Source organism: Scyliorhinus torazame, chromosome 17 (assembly GCF_047496885.1).
Source record: "Scyliorhinus torazame isolate Kashiwa2021f chromosome 17, sScyTor2.1, whole genome shotgun sequence".
Lineage (NCBI taxonomy): Eukaryota > Metazoa > Chordata > Chondrichthyes > Carcharhiniformes > Scyliorhinidae > Scyliorhinus > Scyliorhinus torazame.
In genome coordinates this window covers 154,796,362-154,818,678 of record NC_092723.1, presented here as the reverse complement: position 1 = coordinate 154,818,678, position 22,317 = coordinate 154,796,362, and the positions used below count along the sequence as shown (strand labels likewise).

The 22,317-nt window shown below is 49.5% G+C and overlaps 1 protein-coding gene across 4 annotated transcripts in view; it reads right to left on the bottom strand.

Moving 5' to 3' along the window:
- The window catches only part of ccnf (cyclin F), a 68,932-nt gene extending 58,844 nt beyond the window's left edge, over positions 1–10,088 (bottom strand). For all 4 annotated transcript variants that reach the window (XM_072481318.1, XM_072481320.1, XM_072481319.1 and 1 more), the window contains exons 1-4: positions 9,819–10,088; positions 6,871–7,025; positions 4,110–4,216; positions 3,473–3,540 (exon numbers count right to left, since the gene is read on the bottom strand). In XM_072481318.1, coding sequence (XP_072337419.1) covers positions 3,473–3,540; positions 4,110–4,216; positions 6,871–7,025; positions 9,819–9,834 — 346 coding nt within the window. In that variant the 5' untranslated portion in view covers positions 9,835–10,088. The remainder of the gene's footprint in view (positions 1–3,472; positions 3,541–4,109; positions 4,217–6,870; positions 7,026–9,818) is intronic.
- Positions 10,089–22,317: the final 12,229 nt, after the last annotated feature.

Below are 22,317 nucleotides of genomic sequence, written 5' to 3'. Positions count from 1 at the left end.
GAGAATGGATGAAGCGGATCATGTCAGTCGGTTTCCTCAGTGGAGGCTCGCCTTCAAGAAATCCTGCTACATGATATGTTGAACATCCTGGGTTTATTCAGGGAGGTGACGGAGGAGTGATCGCACACCCAGTCTCCCAAGGGGAACTGTGGATGAATTCCCAGCCGAATGAGAGAATGTGAAGGTTGGGCATTGAGTTTAACGGAGTACATTATCTGCTGTTTTCAAGGCCTGGGGTCATCTTACCCTCAGTGAATGTAGAGAACGGTTGGAGGCGGCCGGTCAAGACTGGCTTTGCCATCTGCCAGGGCCTAGGTGTTTCTTTACCCGGGCTTAGTCATGACAACATGGCGAAGGTGATGGGGCTTTGATGAAACTCTGGATGGATCCTGGTTGCTGCTTGACGATCCTGTTATGGCTGTGGCTTTTCCAAGCTCCATGGTTGGTTATATTATCCTGCAGGTTGGCCCCGTTGTGATTACATAGCTGATTTTGTTCTTGCCTTTATCCTGTCACAGGTGTACAATATATGAGCACAGAGGTATTTGTCACTCATTATCCTGTTATATGGTGAAAATCATGCGGAGTTGCTAACAAGACATGAGGATTGTGCAGTATTTACCGAGTTTTGTTTTTATTTTATATAATATATTATATATATATATATATATATATATATATATATATATATATATATATATGTGCTGTAATCCTTGCTTTTACAATGAGTACACTTTTGTTTAGAGAAGATGAGTAGCACCATATCAGGGCGGCAGGTAGATGGTTTGGTGCATAAGTGGTTGGTATGACCTTGCAAGTCATCACTGAGGATGAGGATGAGGAAATCCCCCCCCCCCCCCCAATCATTAGAACGATTAGTGTCATATTTTTATTTTAGGCTTCTGATATTTTGGGATTATGGATTCCGGTCTCCGGTGAAGGTACGGACAGACTTGATACCCTCGAGAACAATGGGTTTCTTTCTTCCTTCTGTGGTTGGCACTTCTGGTGTTGTTGGGGTAGGGTAGGGGGAAATAGTTATCGGTGCGTGCCCCGACGTGGTCAGTTAATCCTCAGATATCTTGCCTTTTTTTGGGGTAGCCTATATTTACTTGGCCGAGAGAGTCGTGGCAGTGGTCACTTGTCGGTTCAGACAGGTGTAACTGTTTTACCAAGGTCAGGCGGAGGGTATATTGGGTGGTGAAGTAGGTCACCTTTCCGAAGTGTTCCCCTTTAGGGACTACTGGTCTGCTCTCCTTCTCAAGATATTGTTCCACTGGGAAGATAATATGTTGGCTGCAAGGCCGGAGTGTGAGTCAGAGTGCTTTGGTTCAGTGTTATTAGAGTCCTTCTTTTGTGAGGTCAGGCTGGGTGAAGGAGTCTTGTATAGGGACTTTCAGACTGTCATCCTTCTGGAGGCTTGGGCTTCCCTGTTGAAGCAGAGTCCTGTTTCTTATGAGGCTATGCTGTGCTGTCTTTCATATCCTTTTGTGATAAGTGTACGTTGGTAGACCTTGTTTAACATCTATTGGCTAATCCTGGTGTTCCTCTCTCTGGGACTTCCTTTCTTAATTGGGTGTGTGCATGGCCGTGCTGGAAGGGTCGTATCCCCCTTCCATGACACCCCTTGATGGGTATCTTCTTCTCCTGATCAGAGTTTCCTCAGTGGAGGATGGTTCAAGTCTTTCAGTGTTGGTGGGGCCTGAGCAGTGCCTCTGATTTGGCTGGAGAGGAGTGACGTCTGTAGCAGGTCTTGGCATAGTGCAAGTATCCTTGGTTTACTGGCTCCTTTCGACGAACGTGCACACCACCAAGCCATGTCTTGTACTGCGGGTGGTATCCTTTCACTGCCTGATGGTCTTGGGAGCGAGGTAGGTTTTGAAAATGTCTTATGGAGGGAGGTGTGACCATAGGGCATGTGCTCATGACATTATCCTAATATCCTTACATCCCCAGCTCTTTTTTGTATCCTCTGTATCCTGTCATTGTCTGTGGGAAGGGAGACGCCAACCCCAATGTTTACAATCTGAATTAATTTCTGAATATTTGCGGGCCTTCTCTGTATAAACATGTGAATAACAATCATTCTGTACTGTACTACATGTTGGGGGTTTGTTGCGTCTTGTGGTTATATGTAAAATATCCTTAGAACTAATGCCGTTGCGGATTTAAATTTTTTTTATTTTCTTTAGTTTGGGGCTAAAGAATCCTTAACTGGCTCCTGCAAAGGTACTGACCAGTCTCGTATCCGAGAAAAATATAATGTGCCATTGGTGCCTCTGGTATGATTATGATTTTGTTGGGAGACGTACGTATTGGTGCGCGCTCAAGCGTGGCGCAGAAGTCTTATCCTATATTCTTGTTGGCTGTATGAACAATCACTCCACCTGAAGATGTGCGTCGCTTTACCATGTTTTCATGGCTTTATCCTCTTCTCCCTCATTCTGTAGTTTATCCATTTACTGCCTTTCATTGTATGAACTGAGGGACTAAGATTAATGATTAAGCTGAGCCAACCATGCTGCTGTTCTCCTGTTTTTACTGTATTTACATACACTGATGCATTTACTGTACTGTACCAGTTGAGGATTGTTACATTTGTAAAAATGAACAATCTCTAATAAATATATAATTTTAAAAACTCATCCTTACCTAGAGAGAAAAATAGATCCAGAAAAGTATGCAAAAGAATGAGAATCAAATGGTCTCTTTTCAAGAGTAATCATTTAACACAATGTTTTTCAAACTTATTTTCCGGGTCCCATTTTTACCAATCGGCCTACCTACGCGACCCACACCGGCCAACCTTCGCGACCCACCATTTTCTCTTACCTCGTTTGTTGTTGACAAAAATGGAGGAAATGGTTTTGGGTCACTTTGGCCCACCGAACTTGAAAAAAAAAAAGGCTCCGACCATATGAAAATAAATGCGGCTGCACTGCGCATGCGTGCCCGATCATCGGTTGGCATGCGCACCGATGATCGGGCACACATGCGCAGTGCGGCCAAATTTTTTTAATCTGTTCCTGGCCATTTTGAAGGCCGCTCGCAGCCGACATTAAAAGCCGGCTGCTGCGCGATCGGGAGCGCCATGACGGACGGCTCCACAACCCTCCCGACACCCGCCCGTGGGTCACGCCCCCGAGTTTGACAATGCCCGATTTAACACACCTCCAAACTTGTCTGTTTCAAACTAGAAACTCAACTATAGATTATAGTACAGAAACAGACCATTCAGCATAATAGAGCAACACTGCTGTTGCTCATTACATGAGCCACTTCGTCTAAGTCTGTCATTTATTTTTCTTTTCCAAGGAACCATCCAATTTCCTTTTAAGGGAACTTATGGACCGTTTCACAAGTCTGTGGCACAAATTCCAATTTTAAATTATCCAAGATTTCTTTGACTTGGCTCTTGAATTAGTGACTTGTTTTCAAAAAAGCATTGCAAGAAAACAGGATGAATACTCACGTCCTTCGTTATAGAGGTAGGCTATTCCTAGCTTTACTGCAGCCTCAAAATTTCCACTTTCTGCAGCCCTAGAATAGAGAGACTCATTAGAACTGCAGCAAATATTTTCTTCTCACCCACCACCCAAAACATTAAAAAAAAATGTTTTTAAACAAAACAGGCTACCCCCTAGTTGGCTATATTTGCACACATTTGTAAACAAAGTTACCAGTACAAGGAACTTTGCTTTCATAATATTGGAGAAATCGTGCACATTCTTCAAGCATTAACCTGAAACTAAGAGTATGGTGAGAGCAATGCAATTAAAGAAGACTGTAACTTGGAAAGAATGCATAAAGTGAGATGGTTTTGTGGTGACTGCACCTTTAAATAAAAACAACCACTCAATCTATTGCTGGAAAGCCCATATGTAATTTTACTTCTGATAATTCAATTTTCTCTTTGGAACAAATTTTACAATTCACCTAGCACCAGATCCACATGGTAACAAAGGAAAAGGCCAATGAGAAAACATTTGCAGATTTATCCATTAGAGTTAAAATGAAGAGAAGTGGTGCCAATATAACAAGCAAACTAGGGCTAGCCGAGCCTCTGACAGTTAGTCAAATAGAAATAGCAGCACATCTTACAACTGTACCTTTCAAACAGCCATCGATTTGATGGTGATGGCCAGATCTCCTGAAAGTTTGCATGGACCCAAACACTAGAGTGATTATCTACAAGGTATCGGAAGTGAGAGTGTACCTGAAGAAACAAAATACAAAATTTCAACTCTGACCATCTCAAATAATCTATATTAAAGTGTAAAGAAAATTGCAACTCCTCTGGAACACAGGCAGACCCTACAGTTCACTCTACTACAGAAAGAGATTCCTTTCCCATGAAAGGGCTGCACGGTAGCACAGTTGCTTCACAGCTCCAGGTCCCAGATTCGATTCCAGGCTTGGGTCACTGTCTGTGCAGAGTCTGCACATCCTCCCAGTGTGTGTGTGGGTTTCCTCCGGGTGCTCCGGTTTCCTCCCACAGTCCAAAGATGTGCAGGTTAGGTGGATTGGCCATGATAAATTGCCCTTCATGTCCAAAAAGGTTAGGTGGGGTTACTGGGATAGAGTGGTGGGTGCTCTTTCCAAGGGCCAGTGCAGACTCGATGGGCCAAATGGCCTTGTAATTTCTATGATTCTATGAACATAGCAACTGCAATTATTCTGGGTAGCTCGATTGTCCATGATCTCAACTCACAAGCACAAGTGTCCATTTATTTTGAGCACTTGCCACCAATGCATTTGGTGTATTGACTGTGCAGTCCCAGGGTGTCCAATTTGGATGATCTTCAAATAATAAATATGAACCACGCAGTCCACTGCCAGAAGTGTGCTAACCAAGGAATTCAGACAAATTTGTCAACCAATTAATTAGTGAATAAGACACACATATGGTAACAAAAAGGAACATTCACACTGTTGGTGTTTACTACATGATAGTGGTGCTGATCTAAAATAGTATGAAAAGCACCAGCTGCACGGAGCAAGTTGCAACAAGTCTCAATATTAATTCAGCAATTGATAAATATAGACAGTCTAAAGTGAATCTTCTCGCTATATACCAAACTTGCAGAGCACAGTTGAGCAGTTTGCAGCTGGAAGAAACTGTTCGGTATGCAACACAAATAAAGCAGTTATGACAGTATCATAGAGTTTTACAGAAAGAGGCCCTTTGGCCTATCGTGGTCTGCACTGGCCAAACACCTGTTCCAGATACCCACCACAACTTATGGGTGAAAAAGCTTTTCCTCAAATGCCCTCTAAATCTCCTGCTCCTTATCTTAAATCTATGCCCCCTGGTAACTGACCCCTCACCTAAGGGGAAATGTATCTTCCTATCTACCTATTGATATCCCTCATAATTTTGCACACCTTGATGTCCCTCCTCAGCCTTCTATGCTCCAAGGAAAGCAATCTCAGTACATGCAGCCTCTCTTCAGAGCTGGAACATTCAAGCCCAAGCAATATCCTGGCGAACCTCCTCTGAACCAACCACTTTCTTCCTATAGTATGGCAACCAGAATTGCACACCGCACTCTAGCTGTGGCCTAACCAGTGTTTTATACAGCTCCATCATAACCTCCCTGTTCTTTTATTCAATGTCTCAACTAATAAAGGCAAGTTTCCAGAGTGTCTTTAAGACAGTGATAAATAGGTTCTTGATTAATAAGGAGATCAGGGGTTATGGGGAGAAGGCAGGAGAATGGGGATGAGAAAAATAGCAGCCATGATTGAATGGCAGAGCAGACTCGATGGACCGAGTGGCCTAATTCTGCTCCTATGTCTTATGGTCTTATCCCATATTTCTTCTTAACCATCTTATCCACCTGTCCTGCTGGCTTCAGGGATCTTTGGACACGCACCACAAGATCCCTCTGGTCATCTGCACCTCTTAGCGTCCTACCATTCATTGTATATTCCCTTGCCTGCTAAGTTCTCCCAAAATACACCACCTCACACTTTTCAGGGTTAAATTCTATTTGTCACTGTTCTGCCCATCTGGCCAGCTTGTCTATATTATCCTGTAATCTAAGGCTATTTACCACAACACCAATTTTAGTGTCAGCTGAAAACTTACTGATCATAACTTACATTCACATCCAGATCATTCACGTACACTACAAACGACAAGGGACCCGGCATCAATCCCTACATTACACCACAGGACACAGACTTTGGGTCGCAAAAACAACCTTCGATCATTGCCCCCTCTCTCCTGCACTAAGCCAATTTGGGATCCAATTTGCCAAATTGCCCTGGATCTCATGGTTTCTTACCTTTTTGATCAGTCTCCCATGCAGGGCATTGTCAAAAGCATTACAGAAGTCCATGTAAACTACACCAACCTCACTGCCCTCATCTACACACCTGGTCACCTCCTCGAAAAATGTAATCAAATTTGTTAGACACGATCTCCCCCTGACAAAACCGTGCTGACTATCCTTGATGAATTCTTGCCACTACAATTGCAGATTAATTCTGTCCCTCAGAACCTTTTCCAATAATTTTCCTACCACTGATATTAAACTCACTGGCCTGTAATTACCTATTTTTTCCCTACATCCCTTTTTGAATAAATGGTACATTAGTTGGCCACCAGTCTTCTGGCACCTCTGCGGCCCAAGAGGATTTGAAAATTAGCGTTAGAGCTCCTGCAATCTCCTCCCTTGCCTCACACAGCAGCCTACATACATCACATCTGGGCCTGGGGGTTTAACCACTTTTAAGCCAAATAAAACCATTAATACCTCCCGCCCCCAATGCTAATCTGTTCAATTACATCCCTGTGAACTTTATTGCTTTACTGGTCGAAAATCTCCAATCTTGTCACACCAGGTACATAAACAACAAACTCACCGCTCTGAAGTGCAGAATATCCTGAGCAGGAAGACATTCCAATACATAAAGTAGAACATCGTCGGGAAGACCGAGTAACGTCAAGACAGGTGAACGCTTCTGAATCTTTTTTCTCGTCAGTTGTGAGAAACATTTTGCACATTTACAATGAAGTACTGTAATTAAAAATATTTCAGAATGATAAACAGTAAGGTTTCAATTTTGCTTAAGCCATTATTGTTCCTTACTCTCTCCCATCCCCTATCATGATGTTCAGAGACCCCCATTCCTGCCCACCCAACCCAAGAGTCAGTGTCCCTTGACCATCGCCCCATCCATTCCCCAGGGGCTCGAAGTCCCCCTCCTCCACAATCCCCAGGGCTCAAAGCCCCCCTCCCCTCAATCCCAGGGGCTCAAAAATCCCCCCCCCTCAATCCCCAGGGCAAAAAGCCCCACCTCCCCTTCAATCCCCAGTGCTCAAAGCTCCCCCTCCCCCTCAATCCCCGTGCATCAAAGCCCCCCTCCCCATCAATCCCCAGGGCTCAAAGTCCCCCTCCCCATCAATCCCCGGGGCATAAAAGCACCCCCCCCCCCAAATCGCTGGGGCTCAGCTCTCCCCCCCCAAAAAAAAAATTGCGGGGGCTCAACCCCCCCCCCCCAAAATCGCTGGGGCTCAGCCCCACCCCCCAATCTCCAAGGCATAACCCCCCCCAATCCCTGGGGCTCAACCCCCCCCATCCCTGGGGCTCAAAAGTCCCCCCTCCCCCAATCCCTGGGGCTCAAAAGTCCCCCCCCCAATCCCTGGGGCTCAAAAGTCCCCCCCCCCAATCCCTGGGGCTCAAAAGTCCCCCCCCCCCAATCCCTGGGGCTCAAAAGTCCCCCCCCCCCAATCCCTGGAGCTCAAAAGTCGTCGTCCCCAATCGCTGGGGCTCAGCCCCCTCCCCCCCCAATCGCTGGGGCTCAGCCCCCTCCCCCCCCAATCGCTGGGGCTCAGCCCCCTCCCCCCCCAATCGCTGGGGCTCAGCCCCCTCCCCCCCCAATCGCTGGGGCTCAGCCCCCTCCCCCCCCAATCGCTGGGGCTCAGCCCCCTCCCCCCCCAATCGCTGGGGCTCAGCCCCCTCCCCCCCCAATCGCTGGGGCTCAGCCCCCTCCCCCCCCAATCGCTGGGGCTCAGCCCCCTCCCCCCCCAATCGCTGGGGCTCAGCCCCCTCCCCCCCAATCGCTGGGGCTCAGCCCCCTCCCCTCCAATCGCTGGGGCTCAGCCCCCTCCCCTCAATCGCTGGGGCCCAGCCCCCCCCAAAATCGCTGGGGCATAACCCCACCCCATTCCCTGGGGCTCAAAAGCCCCCCCCAATCCCTGGGGCTCAAAAGCCTCCCCCCAAATCCCTGGGGCTCAAAAGCCCCCCCAAATCCCTGGGGCTTAAAAGCCCCCCCAAATCCCTGGGGCTCAAAAGCCCCCCCCCAAATCCCTGGGGCTCAAAAGCCCCCCCCCAAATCCCTGGGGCTCAAAAGCCCCCCCCCCCCAAATCCCTGGGGCTCAAAAGCCCCCCCCCAAATCCCTGGGGCTCAAAAGCCCCCCCCCCAAATCCCTGGGGCTCAAAAGCCCCCCCCCCAAATCCCTGGGGCTCAAAAGCCCCCCCTCCCCCCAAATCCCTGGGGCTCAAAAGCCCCCCCCCAAATCCCTGGGGCTCAAAAGCCCCCCCCCAAATCCCTAGGGCTCAAAAGCCCCACCCCCCCAAATCCCTGGGGCTCAAAAGCCCCACCCCAAATCCCTGGGGCTCAAAAGCCCCACCCCAAATCCCTGGGGCTCAAAAGCCCCACCCCAAATCCCTGGGGCTTAAAAGCCCCACCCCAAATCCCTGGGGCTTAAAAGCCCCCCCCAAATCCCTGGGGCTTAAAAGCCCCCCCCCAAATCCCTGGGGCTTAAAAGCCCCCCCCCCCAAATCCCTGGGGCTTAAAAGCCCCCCCCAAATCCCTGGGGCTTAAAAGCCCCCCCCCCAAATCCCTGGGGCTTAAAAGCCCCCCCCCAAATCCCTGGGGCTTAAAAGCCCCCCCCCCCCAAATCCCTGGGGCTTAAAAGCCCCCCCCCCAAATCCCTGGGGCTTAAAAGCCCCCCCCCCCCCAAATCCCTGGGGCTTAAAAGCCCCCCCCCCCAAATCCCTGGGGCTTAAAAGCCCCCCCCCCAAATCCCTGGGGCTTAAAAGCCCCCCCCCAAATCTCTGGGGCTTAAAAGCCCCCCCCCCAAATCTCTGGGGCTCAAAAGCCCCACCCCAAATCCCTGGGGCTCAAAAGCCCCACCCCAAATCCCTGGGGCTTAAAAGCCCCACCCCAAATCCCTGGGGCTTAAAAGCCCCACCCCAAATCCCTGGGGCTTAAAAGCCCCACCCCAAATCCCTGGGGCTTAAAAGCCCCCCCCCAAATCCCTGGGGCTTAAAAGCCCCCCCCCCAAATCCCTGGGGCTTAAAAGCCCCCCCCAAATCCCTGGGGCTTAAAAGCCCCCCCCCAAATCCCTGGGGCTTAAAAGCCCCCCCCCCAAATCCCTGGGGCTTAAAAGCCCCCCCCCCAAATCCCTGGGGCTTAAAAGCCCCCCCCCCAAATCCCTGGGGCTTAAAAGCCCCCCCCCCAAATCCCTGGGGCTTAAAAGCCCCCCCCCAAATCCCTGGGGCTTAAAAGCCCCCCCCCCCAAATCTCTGGGGCTTAAAAGCCCCCCCCCAAATCTCTGGGGCTTAAAAGCCCCCCCCCCCCCAAATCTCTGGGGCTCAAAAGCCCCCCCCCCCCCAAATCTCTGGGGCTCAAAGCCCCCCCCCCAATCCCTGGGGCTCAAAGCCCCCCCCCCAATCCCTGGGGCTCAAAGCCCCCCCCCCAAAAAAAAAATCTCTGGGGCTCAAAATACCCCCTCCGCCTTCTTTCTGCACTCCGCCCTCCCCACACGATACTGCGACCAACTCTGAGCCGACGAAAAAACTCACCGCCTGGCTTCATCATCAATGATCCGCTTTCCCCCTTTTTCAAACCAAGAATCCCTCAGTCTAGTGTCAGGGTGAGGGCAGCACGTCTGGGTGCCTCTCTCTGCCGCGATGTGAGATGGGTCTGTTATGTGTGTTCCTCGCTTGGCCCGGTGAGCAGACCGGGTCTGGATGTCACTGTGTCCGGGAACGACCGACCGCGTTCTCCGCCTCGGAAGTCTTGGCCGCGGCGCCGCTGAAACCGTGTCCGCGCACCCGACCGTTTCAAACCACCCTCACCTGAACCATTTCAAAATCGCCCGCGTTGATTGGACGCCTTCAGGTCCCGCCCGCCCATTGGTTTGACTACCAGTCAATCACTGCCGTCGTCACACAAGGTATAATTGCAATTGGTCGGTTCCGCGACTCTGCTGCGTCGCCAGCGTTTCTAATTGGTTCAAAAGGATGCACTTTCCAATCGAGCAGCAAACTCCCACGGCGGCCGGGAGTGGAAAGCACAGCGTCCCCTGTGTGCTGGAGGGGAAAGCGCAGCGCTCCGGCGGCCGGGAGTGAAAAACACAGCGCCCCCTGTGTGCTGGAGGAGGAAGCGCCCCGGCGGCCGGGAGTGGAAAGCGCAGCGGCCCCTGTGTGCTGGAGGGGGGAGCGCAGCGGCCCCTGTGTGCTGGAGGGGGGAGCGCAGCGGCCCCTGTGTGCTGGAGGGGGGAGCGCAGCGGCCCCTGTGTGCTGGAGGGGGCAGCACAGCGACCCCTGAGTGCTGGAGGGTGGAAAGCGCAGCGCCCCGGTGGCCAGGATGGGGAAGTGCTGCGCCTAGGGGCCACGATGTGGAGACGCAGCGCACACTGTGGTCTGAAGGGGGAAATGCAGCCTCTAAACGTTTCACTTTCTAAAATCAAGCCTCTGAATCTCCTCAAACCCAGTCCAACTCAGATTGCTTCAATGACCATACCAAGCTCTAAATGGCTCCGAGGTTTCATCATAACCATTTTCAGCACAGCCAATGACCTTCTGCCATCTTCTCTGCTCCCCAGGACTTCTCCTGAGCCTTAACCGCACAGCGCGAGCTGACAGAAAAATATTTGCTGCCTGCAGCCTGCTAGCAGCAGTATCGATTCGGCGTGGCATTTCCCCTGCTGCAGAGCATTCACCACCCCCAGCAACACACACTGCTGCAGAACATTCACCACCCCCAGCAACACACACTGCTGCAGAACATTCACCACCCCCAGCAACACACTGCTGCAGAACATTCACCAACCCCAGCAACACACTGCTGCAGAACATTCATTACCCCCGAGCAACACACACTGCTGCAGAGCATTCACCACCCCGGAGCAACACACACTGCTGCAGAACATTCACTACCCCCAGCGACACACACTGCTGCAGAGCATTCACCACCCCCAGCAACACACACTGCTGCAGAACATTCACTACCCCCAGCAACACACACTGCTGCAGAACATTCACTACCCCGGAGCAACACACACTGCTGCAGAACATTCACTACCCCCAGCAACACACACTGCTGCAGAACATTCACTACCCCCAGCGACACACACTGCTGCAGAACATTCACCAACCCCAGCAACACACACTGCTGCGGAACATTCACTACCCCCAGCGACACACACTGCTGCAGAACATTCACCAACCCCAGCAACACACAATGCTGCAGAACATTCACTACCCCGGAGCAACACATACTGCTGCAGAACATTCACTACCCCCAGCAACACACACTGCTGCAGAACATTCACTACCCCGGAGCAACACACACTGCTGCAGAACATTCACTACCCCCAGCAACACACACTGCTGCAGAACATTCACTACCCCAGCAACACACACTGCTGCAGTACATTCACTACCGCCAGCAACACACACTGCTGCAGAACATTCACTACCCCCAGCAACACACACTGCTGCAGAACATTCACTACCCCGGAGCAACACACACTGCTGCAGAACATTCACTACCCCCAGCAACACACACTGCTGCAGAACATTCACTACCCCGGAGCAACACACACTGCTGCAGAACATTCACTACCCCCAGCAACACACACTGCTGCAGAACATTCACTACCCCGGAGCAACACACACTGCTGCAGAACATTCACCACCCCCAGCAACACACACTGCTGCAGAACATTCACTAACCCCAGCAACACACACTGCTGCAGAACATTCACTACCCCCAGCAACACACACTGCTGCAGAACATTCACTACCCCCGAGCAACACACACTGCTGCAGAACATTCACTACCCTCGAGCAACACACACTACTGCAGAACATTCACTACCCCCAGCAACACACACTGCTGCAGAACATTCACTACCCCCAGCAACACACACTGCCGCAGTACATTCACTACCCCCAGCAACACACACTGCTGCAGAACATTCACTACCCCCAGCAACACACACTGCTGCAGAACATTCACTACCCCCAGCAACACACACTGCTGCAGAACATTCACTACCCCCAGCAACACACACTGCTGCAGAACATTCACTACCCCCAGCAACACACACTGCTGCAGAACATTCACCAACCCCAGCAACACACTGCTGCAGAACATTCACTACCTCCAGCAACACACACTGCTGCAGAACATTCACTACCCCCAGCGACACACACTGCTGCAGAACATTCACCAACCCCAGCAACACACACTGCTGCAGAACATTCACTACCCCCAGCAACACACAATGCTGCAGAACATTCACTACCCCCAGCAACACACACTGCTGCAGAACATTCACTACCCCCAGCAACACACACTGCTGCAGAACATTCACTCCCCCCAGCAACACACAATGCTGCAGAACATTCACTACCCCAGCAACACACACTGCTGCAGAACATTCACTACCCCCAGCAACACACACTGCTGCAGAACATTCACTACCCCCAGCAACACACACTGCTGCAGAACATTCACTACCCCAGCAACACACACTGCTGCAGAACATTCACTACCCCAGCAACACACACTGCTGCAGTACATTCACTACCCCCAGCGACACACACTGCTGCAGAACATTCACTACCCCCAGCAACACACACTGCTGCAGAGCACTCACCACCCCCAGCAACACACACTGCTGCAGAACATTCACTACTCCCAGCAACACACTGCTGCAGAACATTCACTACCCCCAGCAACACACACTGCTGCAGAACATTCACTACCCCCAGCAACACACACTGCTGCAGAACATTCACTACCCCAGCAACACACACTGCTGCAGAACATTCACTACCCCCAGCAACACACACTGCTGCAGAACATTCACTACCCCCAGCAACACACACTGCTGCAGAACATTCACTACCCCAGCAACACACACTGCTGCAGAACATTCACTACCCCAGCAACACACACTGCTGCAGTACATTCACTACCCCCAGCGACACACACTGCTGCAGAACATTCACTACCCCCAGCAACACACACTGCTGCAGAGCACTCACCACCCCCAGCAACACACACTGCTGCAGAACATTCACTACCCCCAGCAACACACTGCTGCAGAACATTCACTACCCCCAGCAACACACACTGCTGCAGAACATTCACCACCCCCAGCAACACACACTGCTGCAGAACATTCACTACCCCGGAGCAACACACACTGCCGCAGTACATTCACTACCCCCAGCAACACACACTGCTGCAGAACATTCACTACCCCCAGCAACACACACTCCTGCAGAACATTCACTACCCCCAGCAACACACACTGCTGCAGAACATTCACTACCCCCAGCAACACACATTGCTGCAGAACATTCACTACCCCCAGCAACACACACTGCTGCAGAACATTCACTACCCCCAGCGACACACACTGCTGCAGAACATTCACTACCCCCAGCAACACACACTGCTGCAGAACATTCACTACCCCCAGCAACACACACTGCTGCAGAACATTCACGACCCCCAGCAACACACTGCTGCAGAACATTCACTACCCCCAGCAACACACACTGCTGCAGAACATTCACTACCCCCAGCAACACACACTCCTGCAGAACATTCACTACCCCCAGCAACACACACTGCTGCAGAACATTCACTACCCCCAGCAACACACACTGCTGCAGAACATTCACTACCCCGGAGCAACACACACTGCTGCAGAACATTCACTACCCCCAGCAACACACTGCTGCAGAACATTCACTACCCCCAGCAACACACACTGCTGCAGAACATTCACTACCCCCAGCAACACACACTGCTGCAGAACATTCACTACCCCGGAGCAACACACACTGCTGCAGAACATTCACTACCCCCAGCAACACACACTGCTGCAGAACATTCACTACCCCCAGCAACACACACTGCTGCAGAACATTCACCACCCCCAGCAACACACACTGCTGCAGAACATTCACTACCCCCAGCAACACACACTGCTGCAGAACATTCACTACCCCCAGCAACACACACTGCTGCAGAACATTCACTACCCCCAGCAACACACACTGCTGCAGAACATTCACTACCCCCAGCAACACACACTGCTGCAGAACATTCACTACCCCCAGCAACACACACTGCTGCAGAACATTCACTACCCCCAGCAACACACACTGCTGCAGAACATTCACTACCCCGGAGCAACACACACTGCTGCAGAACATTCACTACCCCCAGCAACACACACTGCTGCAGAACATTCACTACCCCCAGCAACACACACAAATACATTTAAATCCCAGAACTTTCTTAAGTTCCACCCACACCATGACAACGTAGCCTTCTAGGACTCGCTGAATGCTTTGAAATCAATTGTAGCTCTAACATCTGAAAGAAAATAGCTCTCTGGTGTGAGAGATGGATGATTTTAGATATATTGGATTACAAACATTTGGCAATTTAAGAGTTAAAAGCTTGGTTTAGAGTGTGACTCCAATACTGATGATTTTAAAAGAATCTTGTTTTGCATACCACAAAGATTTTAGGAGCCAGAGATGAAATTGGCCATCGTAAAAGCCTGGGCTAATGCACTGTTGTTTGACTAGAAGGGGGTGTCCCAGTGAGTTAAGTGCTTTCTTTCTGGGGAGTTAATTTGTTTTTAGCTTTGGACGATTCTGTCATTGCTGTGTGGAAATAAGGTATTCAGACATTTTGATTTTGTGTTGAGTTCTGATCTGGCTACCCTTTAGACCACATGGGAAATATATTTTGCTCTCAGAGTAGGATAGTTAAAAAAGATTAATGGTGTTCAAAGCAATGCAGACATGTCTGAGGACAAGGGGGAAGCTGAAACAAACCACTTGAAACCGCTTTTTGAAGACACCCAGCCAGAGTCTGCAGGGGTTCTGTCAGGAACCAAATCTGTTCTGGAAAGCAAGTATTACTCTGTGCCATTAGAGGTTGGTTTAGCACAGTGGGCTAAACAGCTGGCTTGTAATGCAGAACAAGGCAGCAGCGCGGGTTCAATTACCGTACCGGCCTCCCCGAACATGCGCCGGAATGTGGCGACTGGGGCTTTTCACAGTAACTTCATTGAAGCCTTCTTGAGACAAGATGTGATTATTATTATTATGTAGGATGGGTTGAGAGCTGCATGTTTTTCCTTTTTTGTTGTTCAATTGGCAATAGAGATAGTAATTAATTATTGAGTAGTATTGTTTAAGGGATAATTGTAAGCTATATTCGGGTGTGATGTTAAGGAGATTAATATTGTGTTAATAATAAGGTTTTGTGACTTCTGGTGCATACAGGGTGGAGAATATCGCACATAAGATTGCTCCCACCGTGGTCTTTGTTTTTTGGACTTTTTGACCCGGTTCCAGGGGATTTTAGTTATCAGGATGCTGGGGAGCATTGTTTTTCTGCGTTCTTTGAGCATATACACTGGGTGGGGGGTTACCTTTGCTAGCTGTGAGGCTTTAGCTGGTGAATAGGAGTGAGGTGGGAGAGGGGCTTGTTAGACCTGCTTGGGCAAGGTTCGGTGAGCCTAGCTTATTTGTTGGTAGGGGGAGGGGGGAAGAGATGAGGGAGTTGTTTCTTTGGAACATTTTTTTCAGGTGTATGTGGGGAGGGATCTGACTGGGACTAAGGGCTCTTCTTAGTCTCATTTTAGGGGCAGGGTTGGTGGCTGTCTTGGATGGATTCTGGGCCCGGTGGATGACCTTTGTCTTTTACCTTTAATCTTGGCTCCGGCTCTCACCGAGGAGAGACCTGCACAACAGCTGCACCAGAACAAGTAAGTCCAAGGTCAACGCACGCTACCAGACAGACGGCCTTAGCTGTTATCCCAGTTCCACCCCAGCAGTCTCAGAACCGAACAACGGCCATTGTTCCTCTGACTGAGTGGGCGATCAAAGCTAAGTATAGGCTTTAGCAGTAGTGATAGTTTAGTCCGTAGTATTTGTGCATGAGTATATTTAACTGTGTGTGTAAATAAATAAGCATTTGACTTTGAACTAACTAACTGGTGTATCGAGTCTTTGATCAGTATTTGGTTTGAACCGTGTGGCGATATCGAAAGATACCTGGCGACTCTAGAGCAAAACGTAATTAGAATTAAGGAAGGCGACCATATTGACCGCCATATTCAGAGCCAAATAAAGAGAGAAAACACAATTAGCAACATTTACTGGCGACCTCTGCCGGGACTCGACCTAGGAGTAGCCTAGTCACTCCGAGAGAACCCAAATTTGAACTGGAATCCAATTGGAAACAGAAAAACCTCAAGTGTAAGAACAATACTGATCAAACCTCCGAGATTCAGAAGTGTGTTAATGCATACGTACTAGCAGGGATATAAAGTAAACCTGAGAGATTTTGTTGCGTAAAACTGTCGGGAGTTTTGTAGGCCGGAAAATAGTGTAAGCCGTACCCGTGTTTACATCACCACTTTATCACCCCCTGTTCCAAATTCAGTGGAGAACCCAGAGAGAGAAATGGCAATGAAGGCAATGGAACGCCTTATGAACCCCCAGGAATTTGAGGTTGCAGCAACCAGTAGAGTAGGACAGTGTCCCGTATGGGAAGAAGAGATCAGGAAATATCTCAAAGGGAAAGGATTGCCCCTTTGGAGTGAATTCTGCGCCAATGACGAAACAGGTCCCGGGTGTATAGGACATACTTTGTGGGAGAACCTGTCAGAGATCCACAAGACGAGCTTAGGGAAAGCTCACAAGCCGATGGCAATCGTGTCCTGCTTGGCACAATTGCGAGGTACAGAAGAGGTCATTAGGACGCTCCGTAGAGAGATTGAGGAGAGAGACAGAAATAGTGAGGGAGATGTGAGCGAATTTGAGAAGGAGAATAAGGAGTTAAGGGAACAGTTAGCAGCGAGGGACAGAGAGGTGGATGATGCCAAGTGGGCACACCAATCTTGTCTCGCCCATTTGAGTAGTATTCAGACCTAGTATGATAAGGCCTACCAGGACACGCAACGTGCGTTCTTGGTAAGACAAGAAACCAAGCACCAGGTAGAGAAATTGCAGAAACAGTGCAGTGATTTGAAAGCAGCCCTAAGAGCACTCCACACTTCCACGATGGAACAAAGGAAGAGCTCAGTAGATCACGCAAAGTGCCGGAAGCAAATCACGGAATTGCAATCTCTGCTTTCTGTCCAGAATGGGTTTCAAAGTATGTTTGGACCCCAATTAGACCAGGAAAACGGCCCTGATTGGCAGGAGTTAAATTAAACTGCCCATAGATACGTACATGGGACATGTACACAAGAAAAACCCCAAAAGAGGAAAGCACCCCAACCCCCGACTGAACAGGCAGAACACATCCCCATGAACCCTGTAACCACACACTGCAGGGCCGCAGCAGAAGGAAACGCAGATTTCCTATATACAACCCCGTTAACTGTGACCCAATTACGAGACGCGAGTGGAAAGATTACACCGTTCCTTCCCACATCAGACCCCCATAAGTTTTTCGCTAGAGTTAAACAACAGGCTACCATGTACGGCCTGGATGAAAAGGAGCAAATGAAGCTCTCAGTTTTAAGCCTCGACCCTTCAGTCGTGGCAGCCCTTCCCGACCCACAGAATGTAGGCGGAGGCACACTCCAAGAGATGCACACAGCGATCCTAGATGCGATCGGCTTTAACAGAGGAGACCCCGTAGAAGGCCTAAACAAGTGTAGGCAAAAGAAAACAGAGCACCCCACAGCGTTTGCTGGTCGCTTGTGGATACATTTTACAGCGGTATTCGGAGAGTTAGCCCGCGCCCATTTGACTTGAATCCTAGTCTCTCACGCGACAGAGGCAGGACAGAGAGCTTGCGCAAATTACAACCCCTCAGACGAGGCCCACAACGAGAAATGGGTTTTGAAGAGATTGTCCCGTGCTTGGGAGCAATCAGTCTAAGGCAAAACCACATTTGCAGAACCAGAGGACGAGCAGGCAGACATGAATCCAGTTAAGATGCACCAGAACCCCGCATGGGTAAATGAGGGCAGAAACAGCCCACCACAACCAAAATCCCAGGAATGCTACAATTGTGGACAATTAGGTCATTATGCACGAGAGTGCAATGCGCCCCAAAAGCAGCAGAGAAACCAACAGACGGCACCCTAAATAAGAATTGGGCAAAGCCAATCCATAGCGTTAGCGCCCATTCAGAGAACATACACATGAACGGCACCGACTGACGGTGTTCGGGCTCCCCAACCTGGGTCTGCGACACCCTTTGGGACAAGTCCGGTAGACCGGCCGTAGCAGGCAAAGTCTGGGGACACCCCGTAGAATTTCTTTGGGACACAGGAGGGTCCCGCACCACAATCAATTCCGCCACGATGTTTCAGCGAGACACGTGGCCCACAACAAACACCATCACACTCAGTGGCTTTACAGGTCATTTACAACAAGGACACATCACAGCCCCTATAGCGAAACAAATAGGGAACATTACAACTAAACACCCCGTAGTTTTGGTCGATCTACTCCAGACAGCTGAACACATCCTAGGAATCGATTTTATGAGCTCACACAACCTCACTTTTGATCCAGTTAATAAATGTGTATAGAGAATGGCAAAGGCAGCACGAGCCCCCACCACGCTCACAGTTGGAGACTATGAAAACAGAATTAGCTCAGTAGGAGACTTCTGGTTCGACCCCCGAGCCATTAGTCAGGACAGACAGGTTAGGGAGGTCCTGCAGCAACACAAAGCAGTATTTGCACAGCACAAGCACGACTGTGGCAAAATAGCTGGCTTGGTAAATATTACAGGTCCCGACCCCAGACCCCAAAAGCAGTACGGTTTTCCCCAAGAAGCAGAGGGAGAAATCGCCAAAGTAATAGAGAGTCTGCTTGATCAAGGCGTACACCGATCAGTAGCCTCCACAAACAACGCACCAATTTGGCCCATCAGGAAACCCAATGGATCATGGCGACTGACCATTGATTACCGGGAACTGAACAAAGTAACCCCAGTAGCAGCCCCCACCATAGCCAAGAGTCCCGAGACCATGCTCAAACAGGGACTCCAGTCAAAAAAAGTTTCGGTTTTGGGTGCGACCCTGTTTGCTACTGAGCAATGAGGTGTCCACATGATGAAAAAAAAGGAACCGATGGAGAGATACGGTGTCCTTTCTGATGGAACCTGCACCATGTTTGTTGTATGTTTGTTCGTTTAATGTACATGTATGTTGTTTTTGAATTTGAAAGTTTTTCATGGCCCCACGCCACCACCCTTTGGCGCCCAATGGCTGTTAATGGAACAAGTTTGTTCACAGACAACCGTTCAGAGGAACTAGTTTGTCGGCAGACACCACTCCTAGCTACTCTCCTGATTCGATCACGAGAGGCAGCCCCCCACAACACCACATTCTTACCCGTTCTTGTCGGTCGCTCAGGCAGTGGAGAAATGGCACTGGTCCCCGCCCTGCCTGAGGACCCCCCTCTGGTCAGCTCCGCTCGGGTAGAGCACAAACGGCACTGATCACCGTCCTACCCGGGGATTCCACCCATTTCTTGCCCGCCGGGGCCCATATGCACCCCATTTTGGCACTTTCAGTTTGAAATTCTTATGTTTGTTTTTGGCGACCCTTAGGTTGCTTCCGTATGCTATTTACATCCTCAAACACTCGGATGATAGATCGCACAGGCTGCGAGACGGCTCGCACTGTGTCTGTATTTTTCTCGAATGTCTTGTCCCAAATATTTGGTTTTTAAAAAAATGAGGGAGTCACAGATGGTGACCAATTATAATGGGTAATTGGCAACAAAGGACAGACAGACAGACATACGAGATCTTAAGCAAGATAATAACAGATATTATGCTTCTGTCCACAGAACTCCGGAACCTCAGGAACCCCAGAGGAAGAAAAAGAAGACCGACGAAAGGAAAGATGAAGACAATCTTCACGTTTTGAACCTAGATCTTAGCGGGATCCCTTCAGTTGCACGTGGACGCTACCCCCCTGTCCCCTACCACACTGGCCATGAATGATTCCCACCCCTGCCATACACTGAACCCCGAGATAGTTACCCTTGAGACAGTTACCGACACCCTGACCTGGTGTGACAAGTTTATAACCTGGTATTCACTATCTTACATAGTCGAATCACTCTTAGTACTAGCGATACTCTGCAGTATCGTGCAGACACTTTAGACTCAGAAAATGGCAAAGGAGAGCCTCCCGCTCTCACACCCTGGTATACACATTTAGGTCCCCTATTTTCGGACTTCACCAAACCCCCCAACCCCTTGAGTGAATTAAAGTGCATCCGTTTTTCTTTATGTGTGTTTTGTTCATTCAATAAAGAAATGTAAACCTCTGTGCTTGACTGCCAAGCCAGAGAAACTTGTGTTGCTGCTATTTGTACATTTAAAGTGTTGTAGAATTATTGTTGATTGTTTGAGTGAGGATAGTTTATTGAGGATAGTTAGAGGTTCCAGTTTTTTTATTTTGTAACGCATGCCAGAATGTCATAGCTCCCCGCAGAGTTTTATACTGATATATGTATGTAAAATGATTTTAGGTAAAAATTGAGTTTCATAGGATAGGGCAGCGAAGTGCTTACGGGTGCCCCGCCTGGTCAGAGAACGAAGACGACGCGGTAATGTGGTCCTTCACGCTTCGTGTTGAGGATCACAAGGAGGGAGTGTAGCCATTTGGGATGGCCACTTCCAGAATACAAAATGGACACTTTGCAAAGATTGCAGGGAAAATGGACAATACTGAGAAAATAAGCAGGTTCAGGGTTTGTCTGCATATTGGAGCCGCAACTCCCAGACAAGACCAAAACTGCAAACCCATTAGCATACTAATGGCCCATCTCCGGGAACAAAAGAGTAACATTTAAGTAACCGATACTAAGGCAGACACCCCGGCACCAGAGGAGACCAGAACAAAGCAGGCCAACAGCCACTTAGGACACGCCCAGCCATCAGGGCACCCACCCCTTTATTGGAGGAAATCGATAGGAACGATCGAGAATCAGCCCAATTAATTGGGGCCAAGTTCAAGGCGCCAAAAGCGCGCAAAGCCCCTTTTGGGTATAAGAAGGATCCCCCAAGAGAGAATTGTTCTCTTGGCTTTGGCTCTCGCCAAGGAGAGACCTGCCCAACAGCTGCACCAGAAGCAAGTAAGTCCAAGGTCAACGCACGCTACCAGACAGATGACCTTAGCTGTTCCCCTGTACCAGTTCCACCCCAGCAGCCTCAGAACCGAACAACGGCCATTGTTCCTCTGACTGAGTGGCGCCCGAAGCTAAGTATAGGCTTTAGCAGTAGTGATAGTTTAATCTGTAGTATTTGTGCATGAGTATATTTAACTGTGTGTGTAAATAAATAAGCATTTGACTTTGAACTAACTAACTGGTGTATCGCGTCTTTGATCAGCATTCGGTTTGAACCGTGTGGCGGTATCAAAAGATACCTGGCGACTCTAGAGCAAAACGTAATTAGAATTAAGGAAGGCGACCATATTGACCGCCATATTCAGAGCCAAATAGAGAGAAACACAATTAGCAACATTTACCTCTGAATATGGCGGTTAATATGGTCGCTTTCTTTAATTCTAATTACGTTTTGCTCTAGAGTCGCCAGGTATCTTTCGATACCGCCACAAGGTTTATTTATTTACACACACAGTTAAATATACTGACGCACAAATACTACAGACTAAACTATCACTACTGCTAAAGCCTATACTTAGCTTCGGGCGCCCACTCAGTCAGAGGAATAATGGCCGTTCTTCGGTTCTGAGGCTGCTGGGGTGGTACGGGATAACTGCTAAGGTCGTCTGTCTGGTAGCGTGCGTTGACCTTGGACTTACTTGTTCTGGTGCAGTCCCCCCGCCCTTACTCCTAGCTACCCATATATTAGATTCCCTGCCCTTATTCTCCAGTTCCATGCTTCCCCTTCCCCCCCCCCCCCCCGCTGCACCCTCCCCATCCCCCCAATCCCCCCCCACTTCTGCTGACGGTCAGTTTTCCTTAAAGAAGTCGATGAACAGCTGCCATCTCCGAGCGAACCTCTGTATTGAACCCCTTAAGGTGA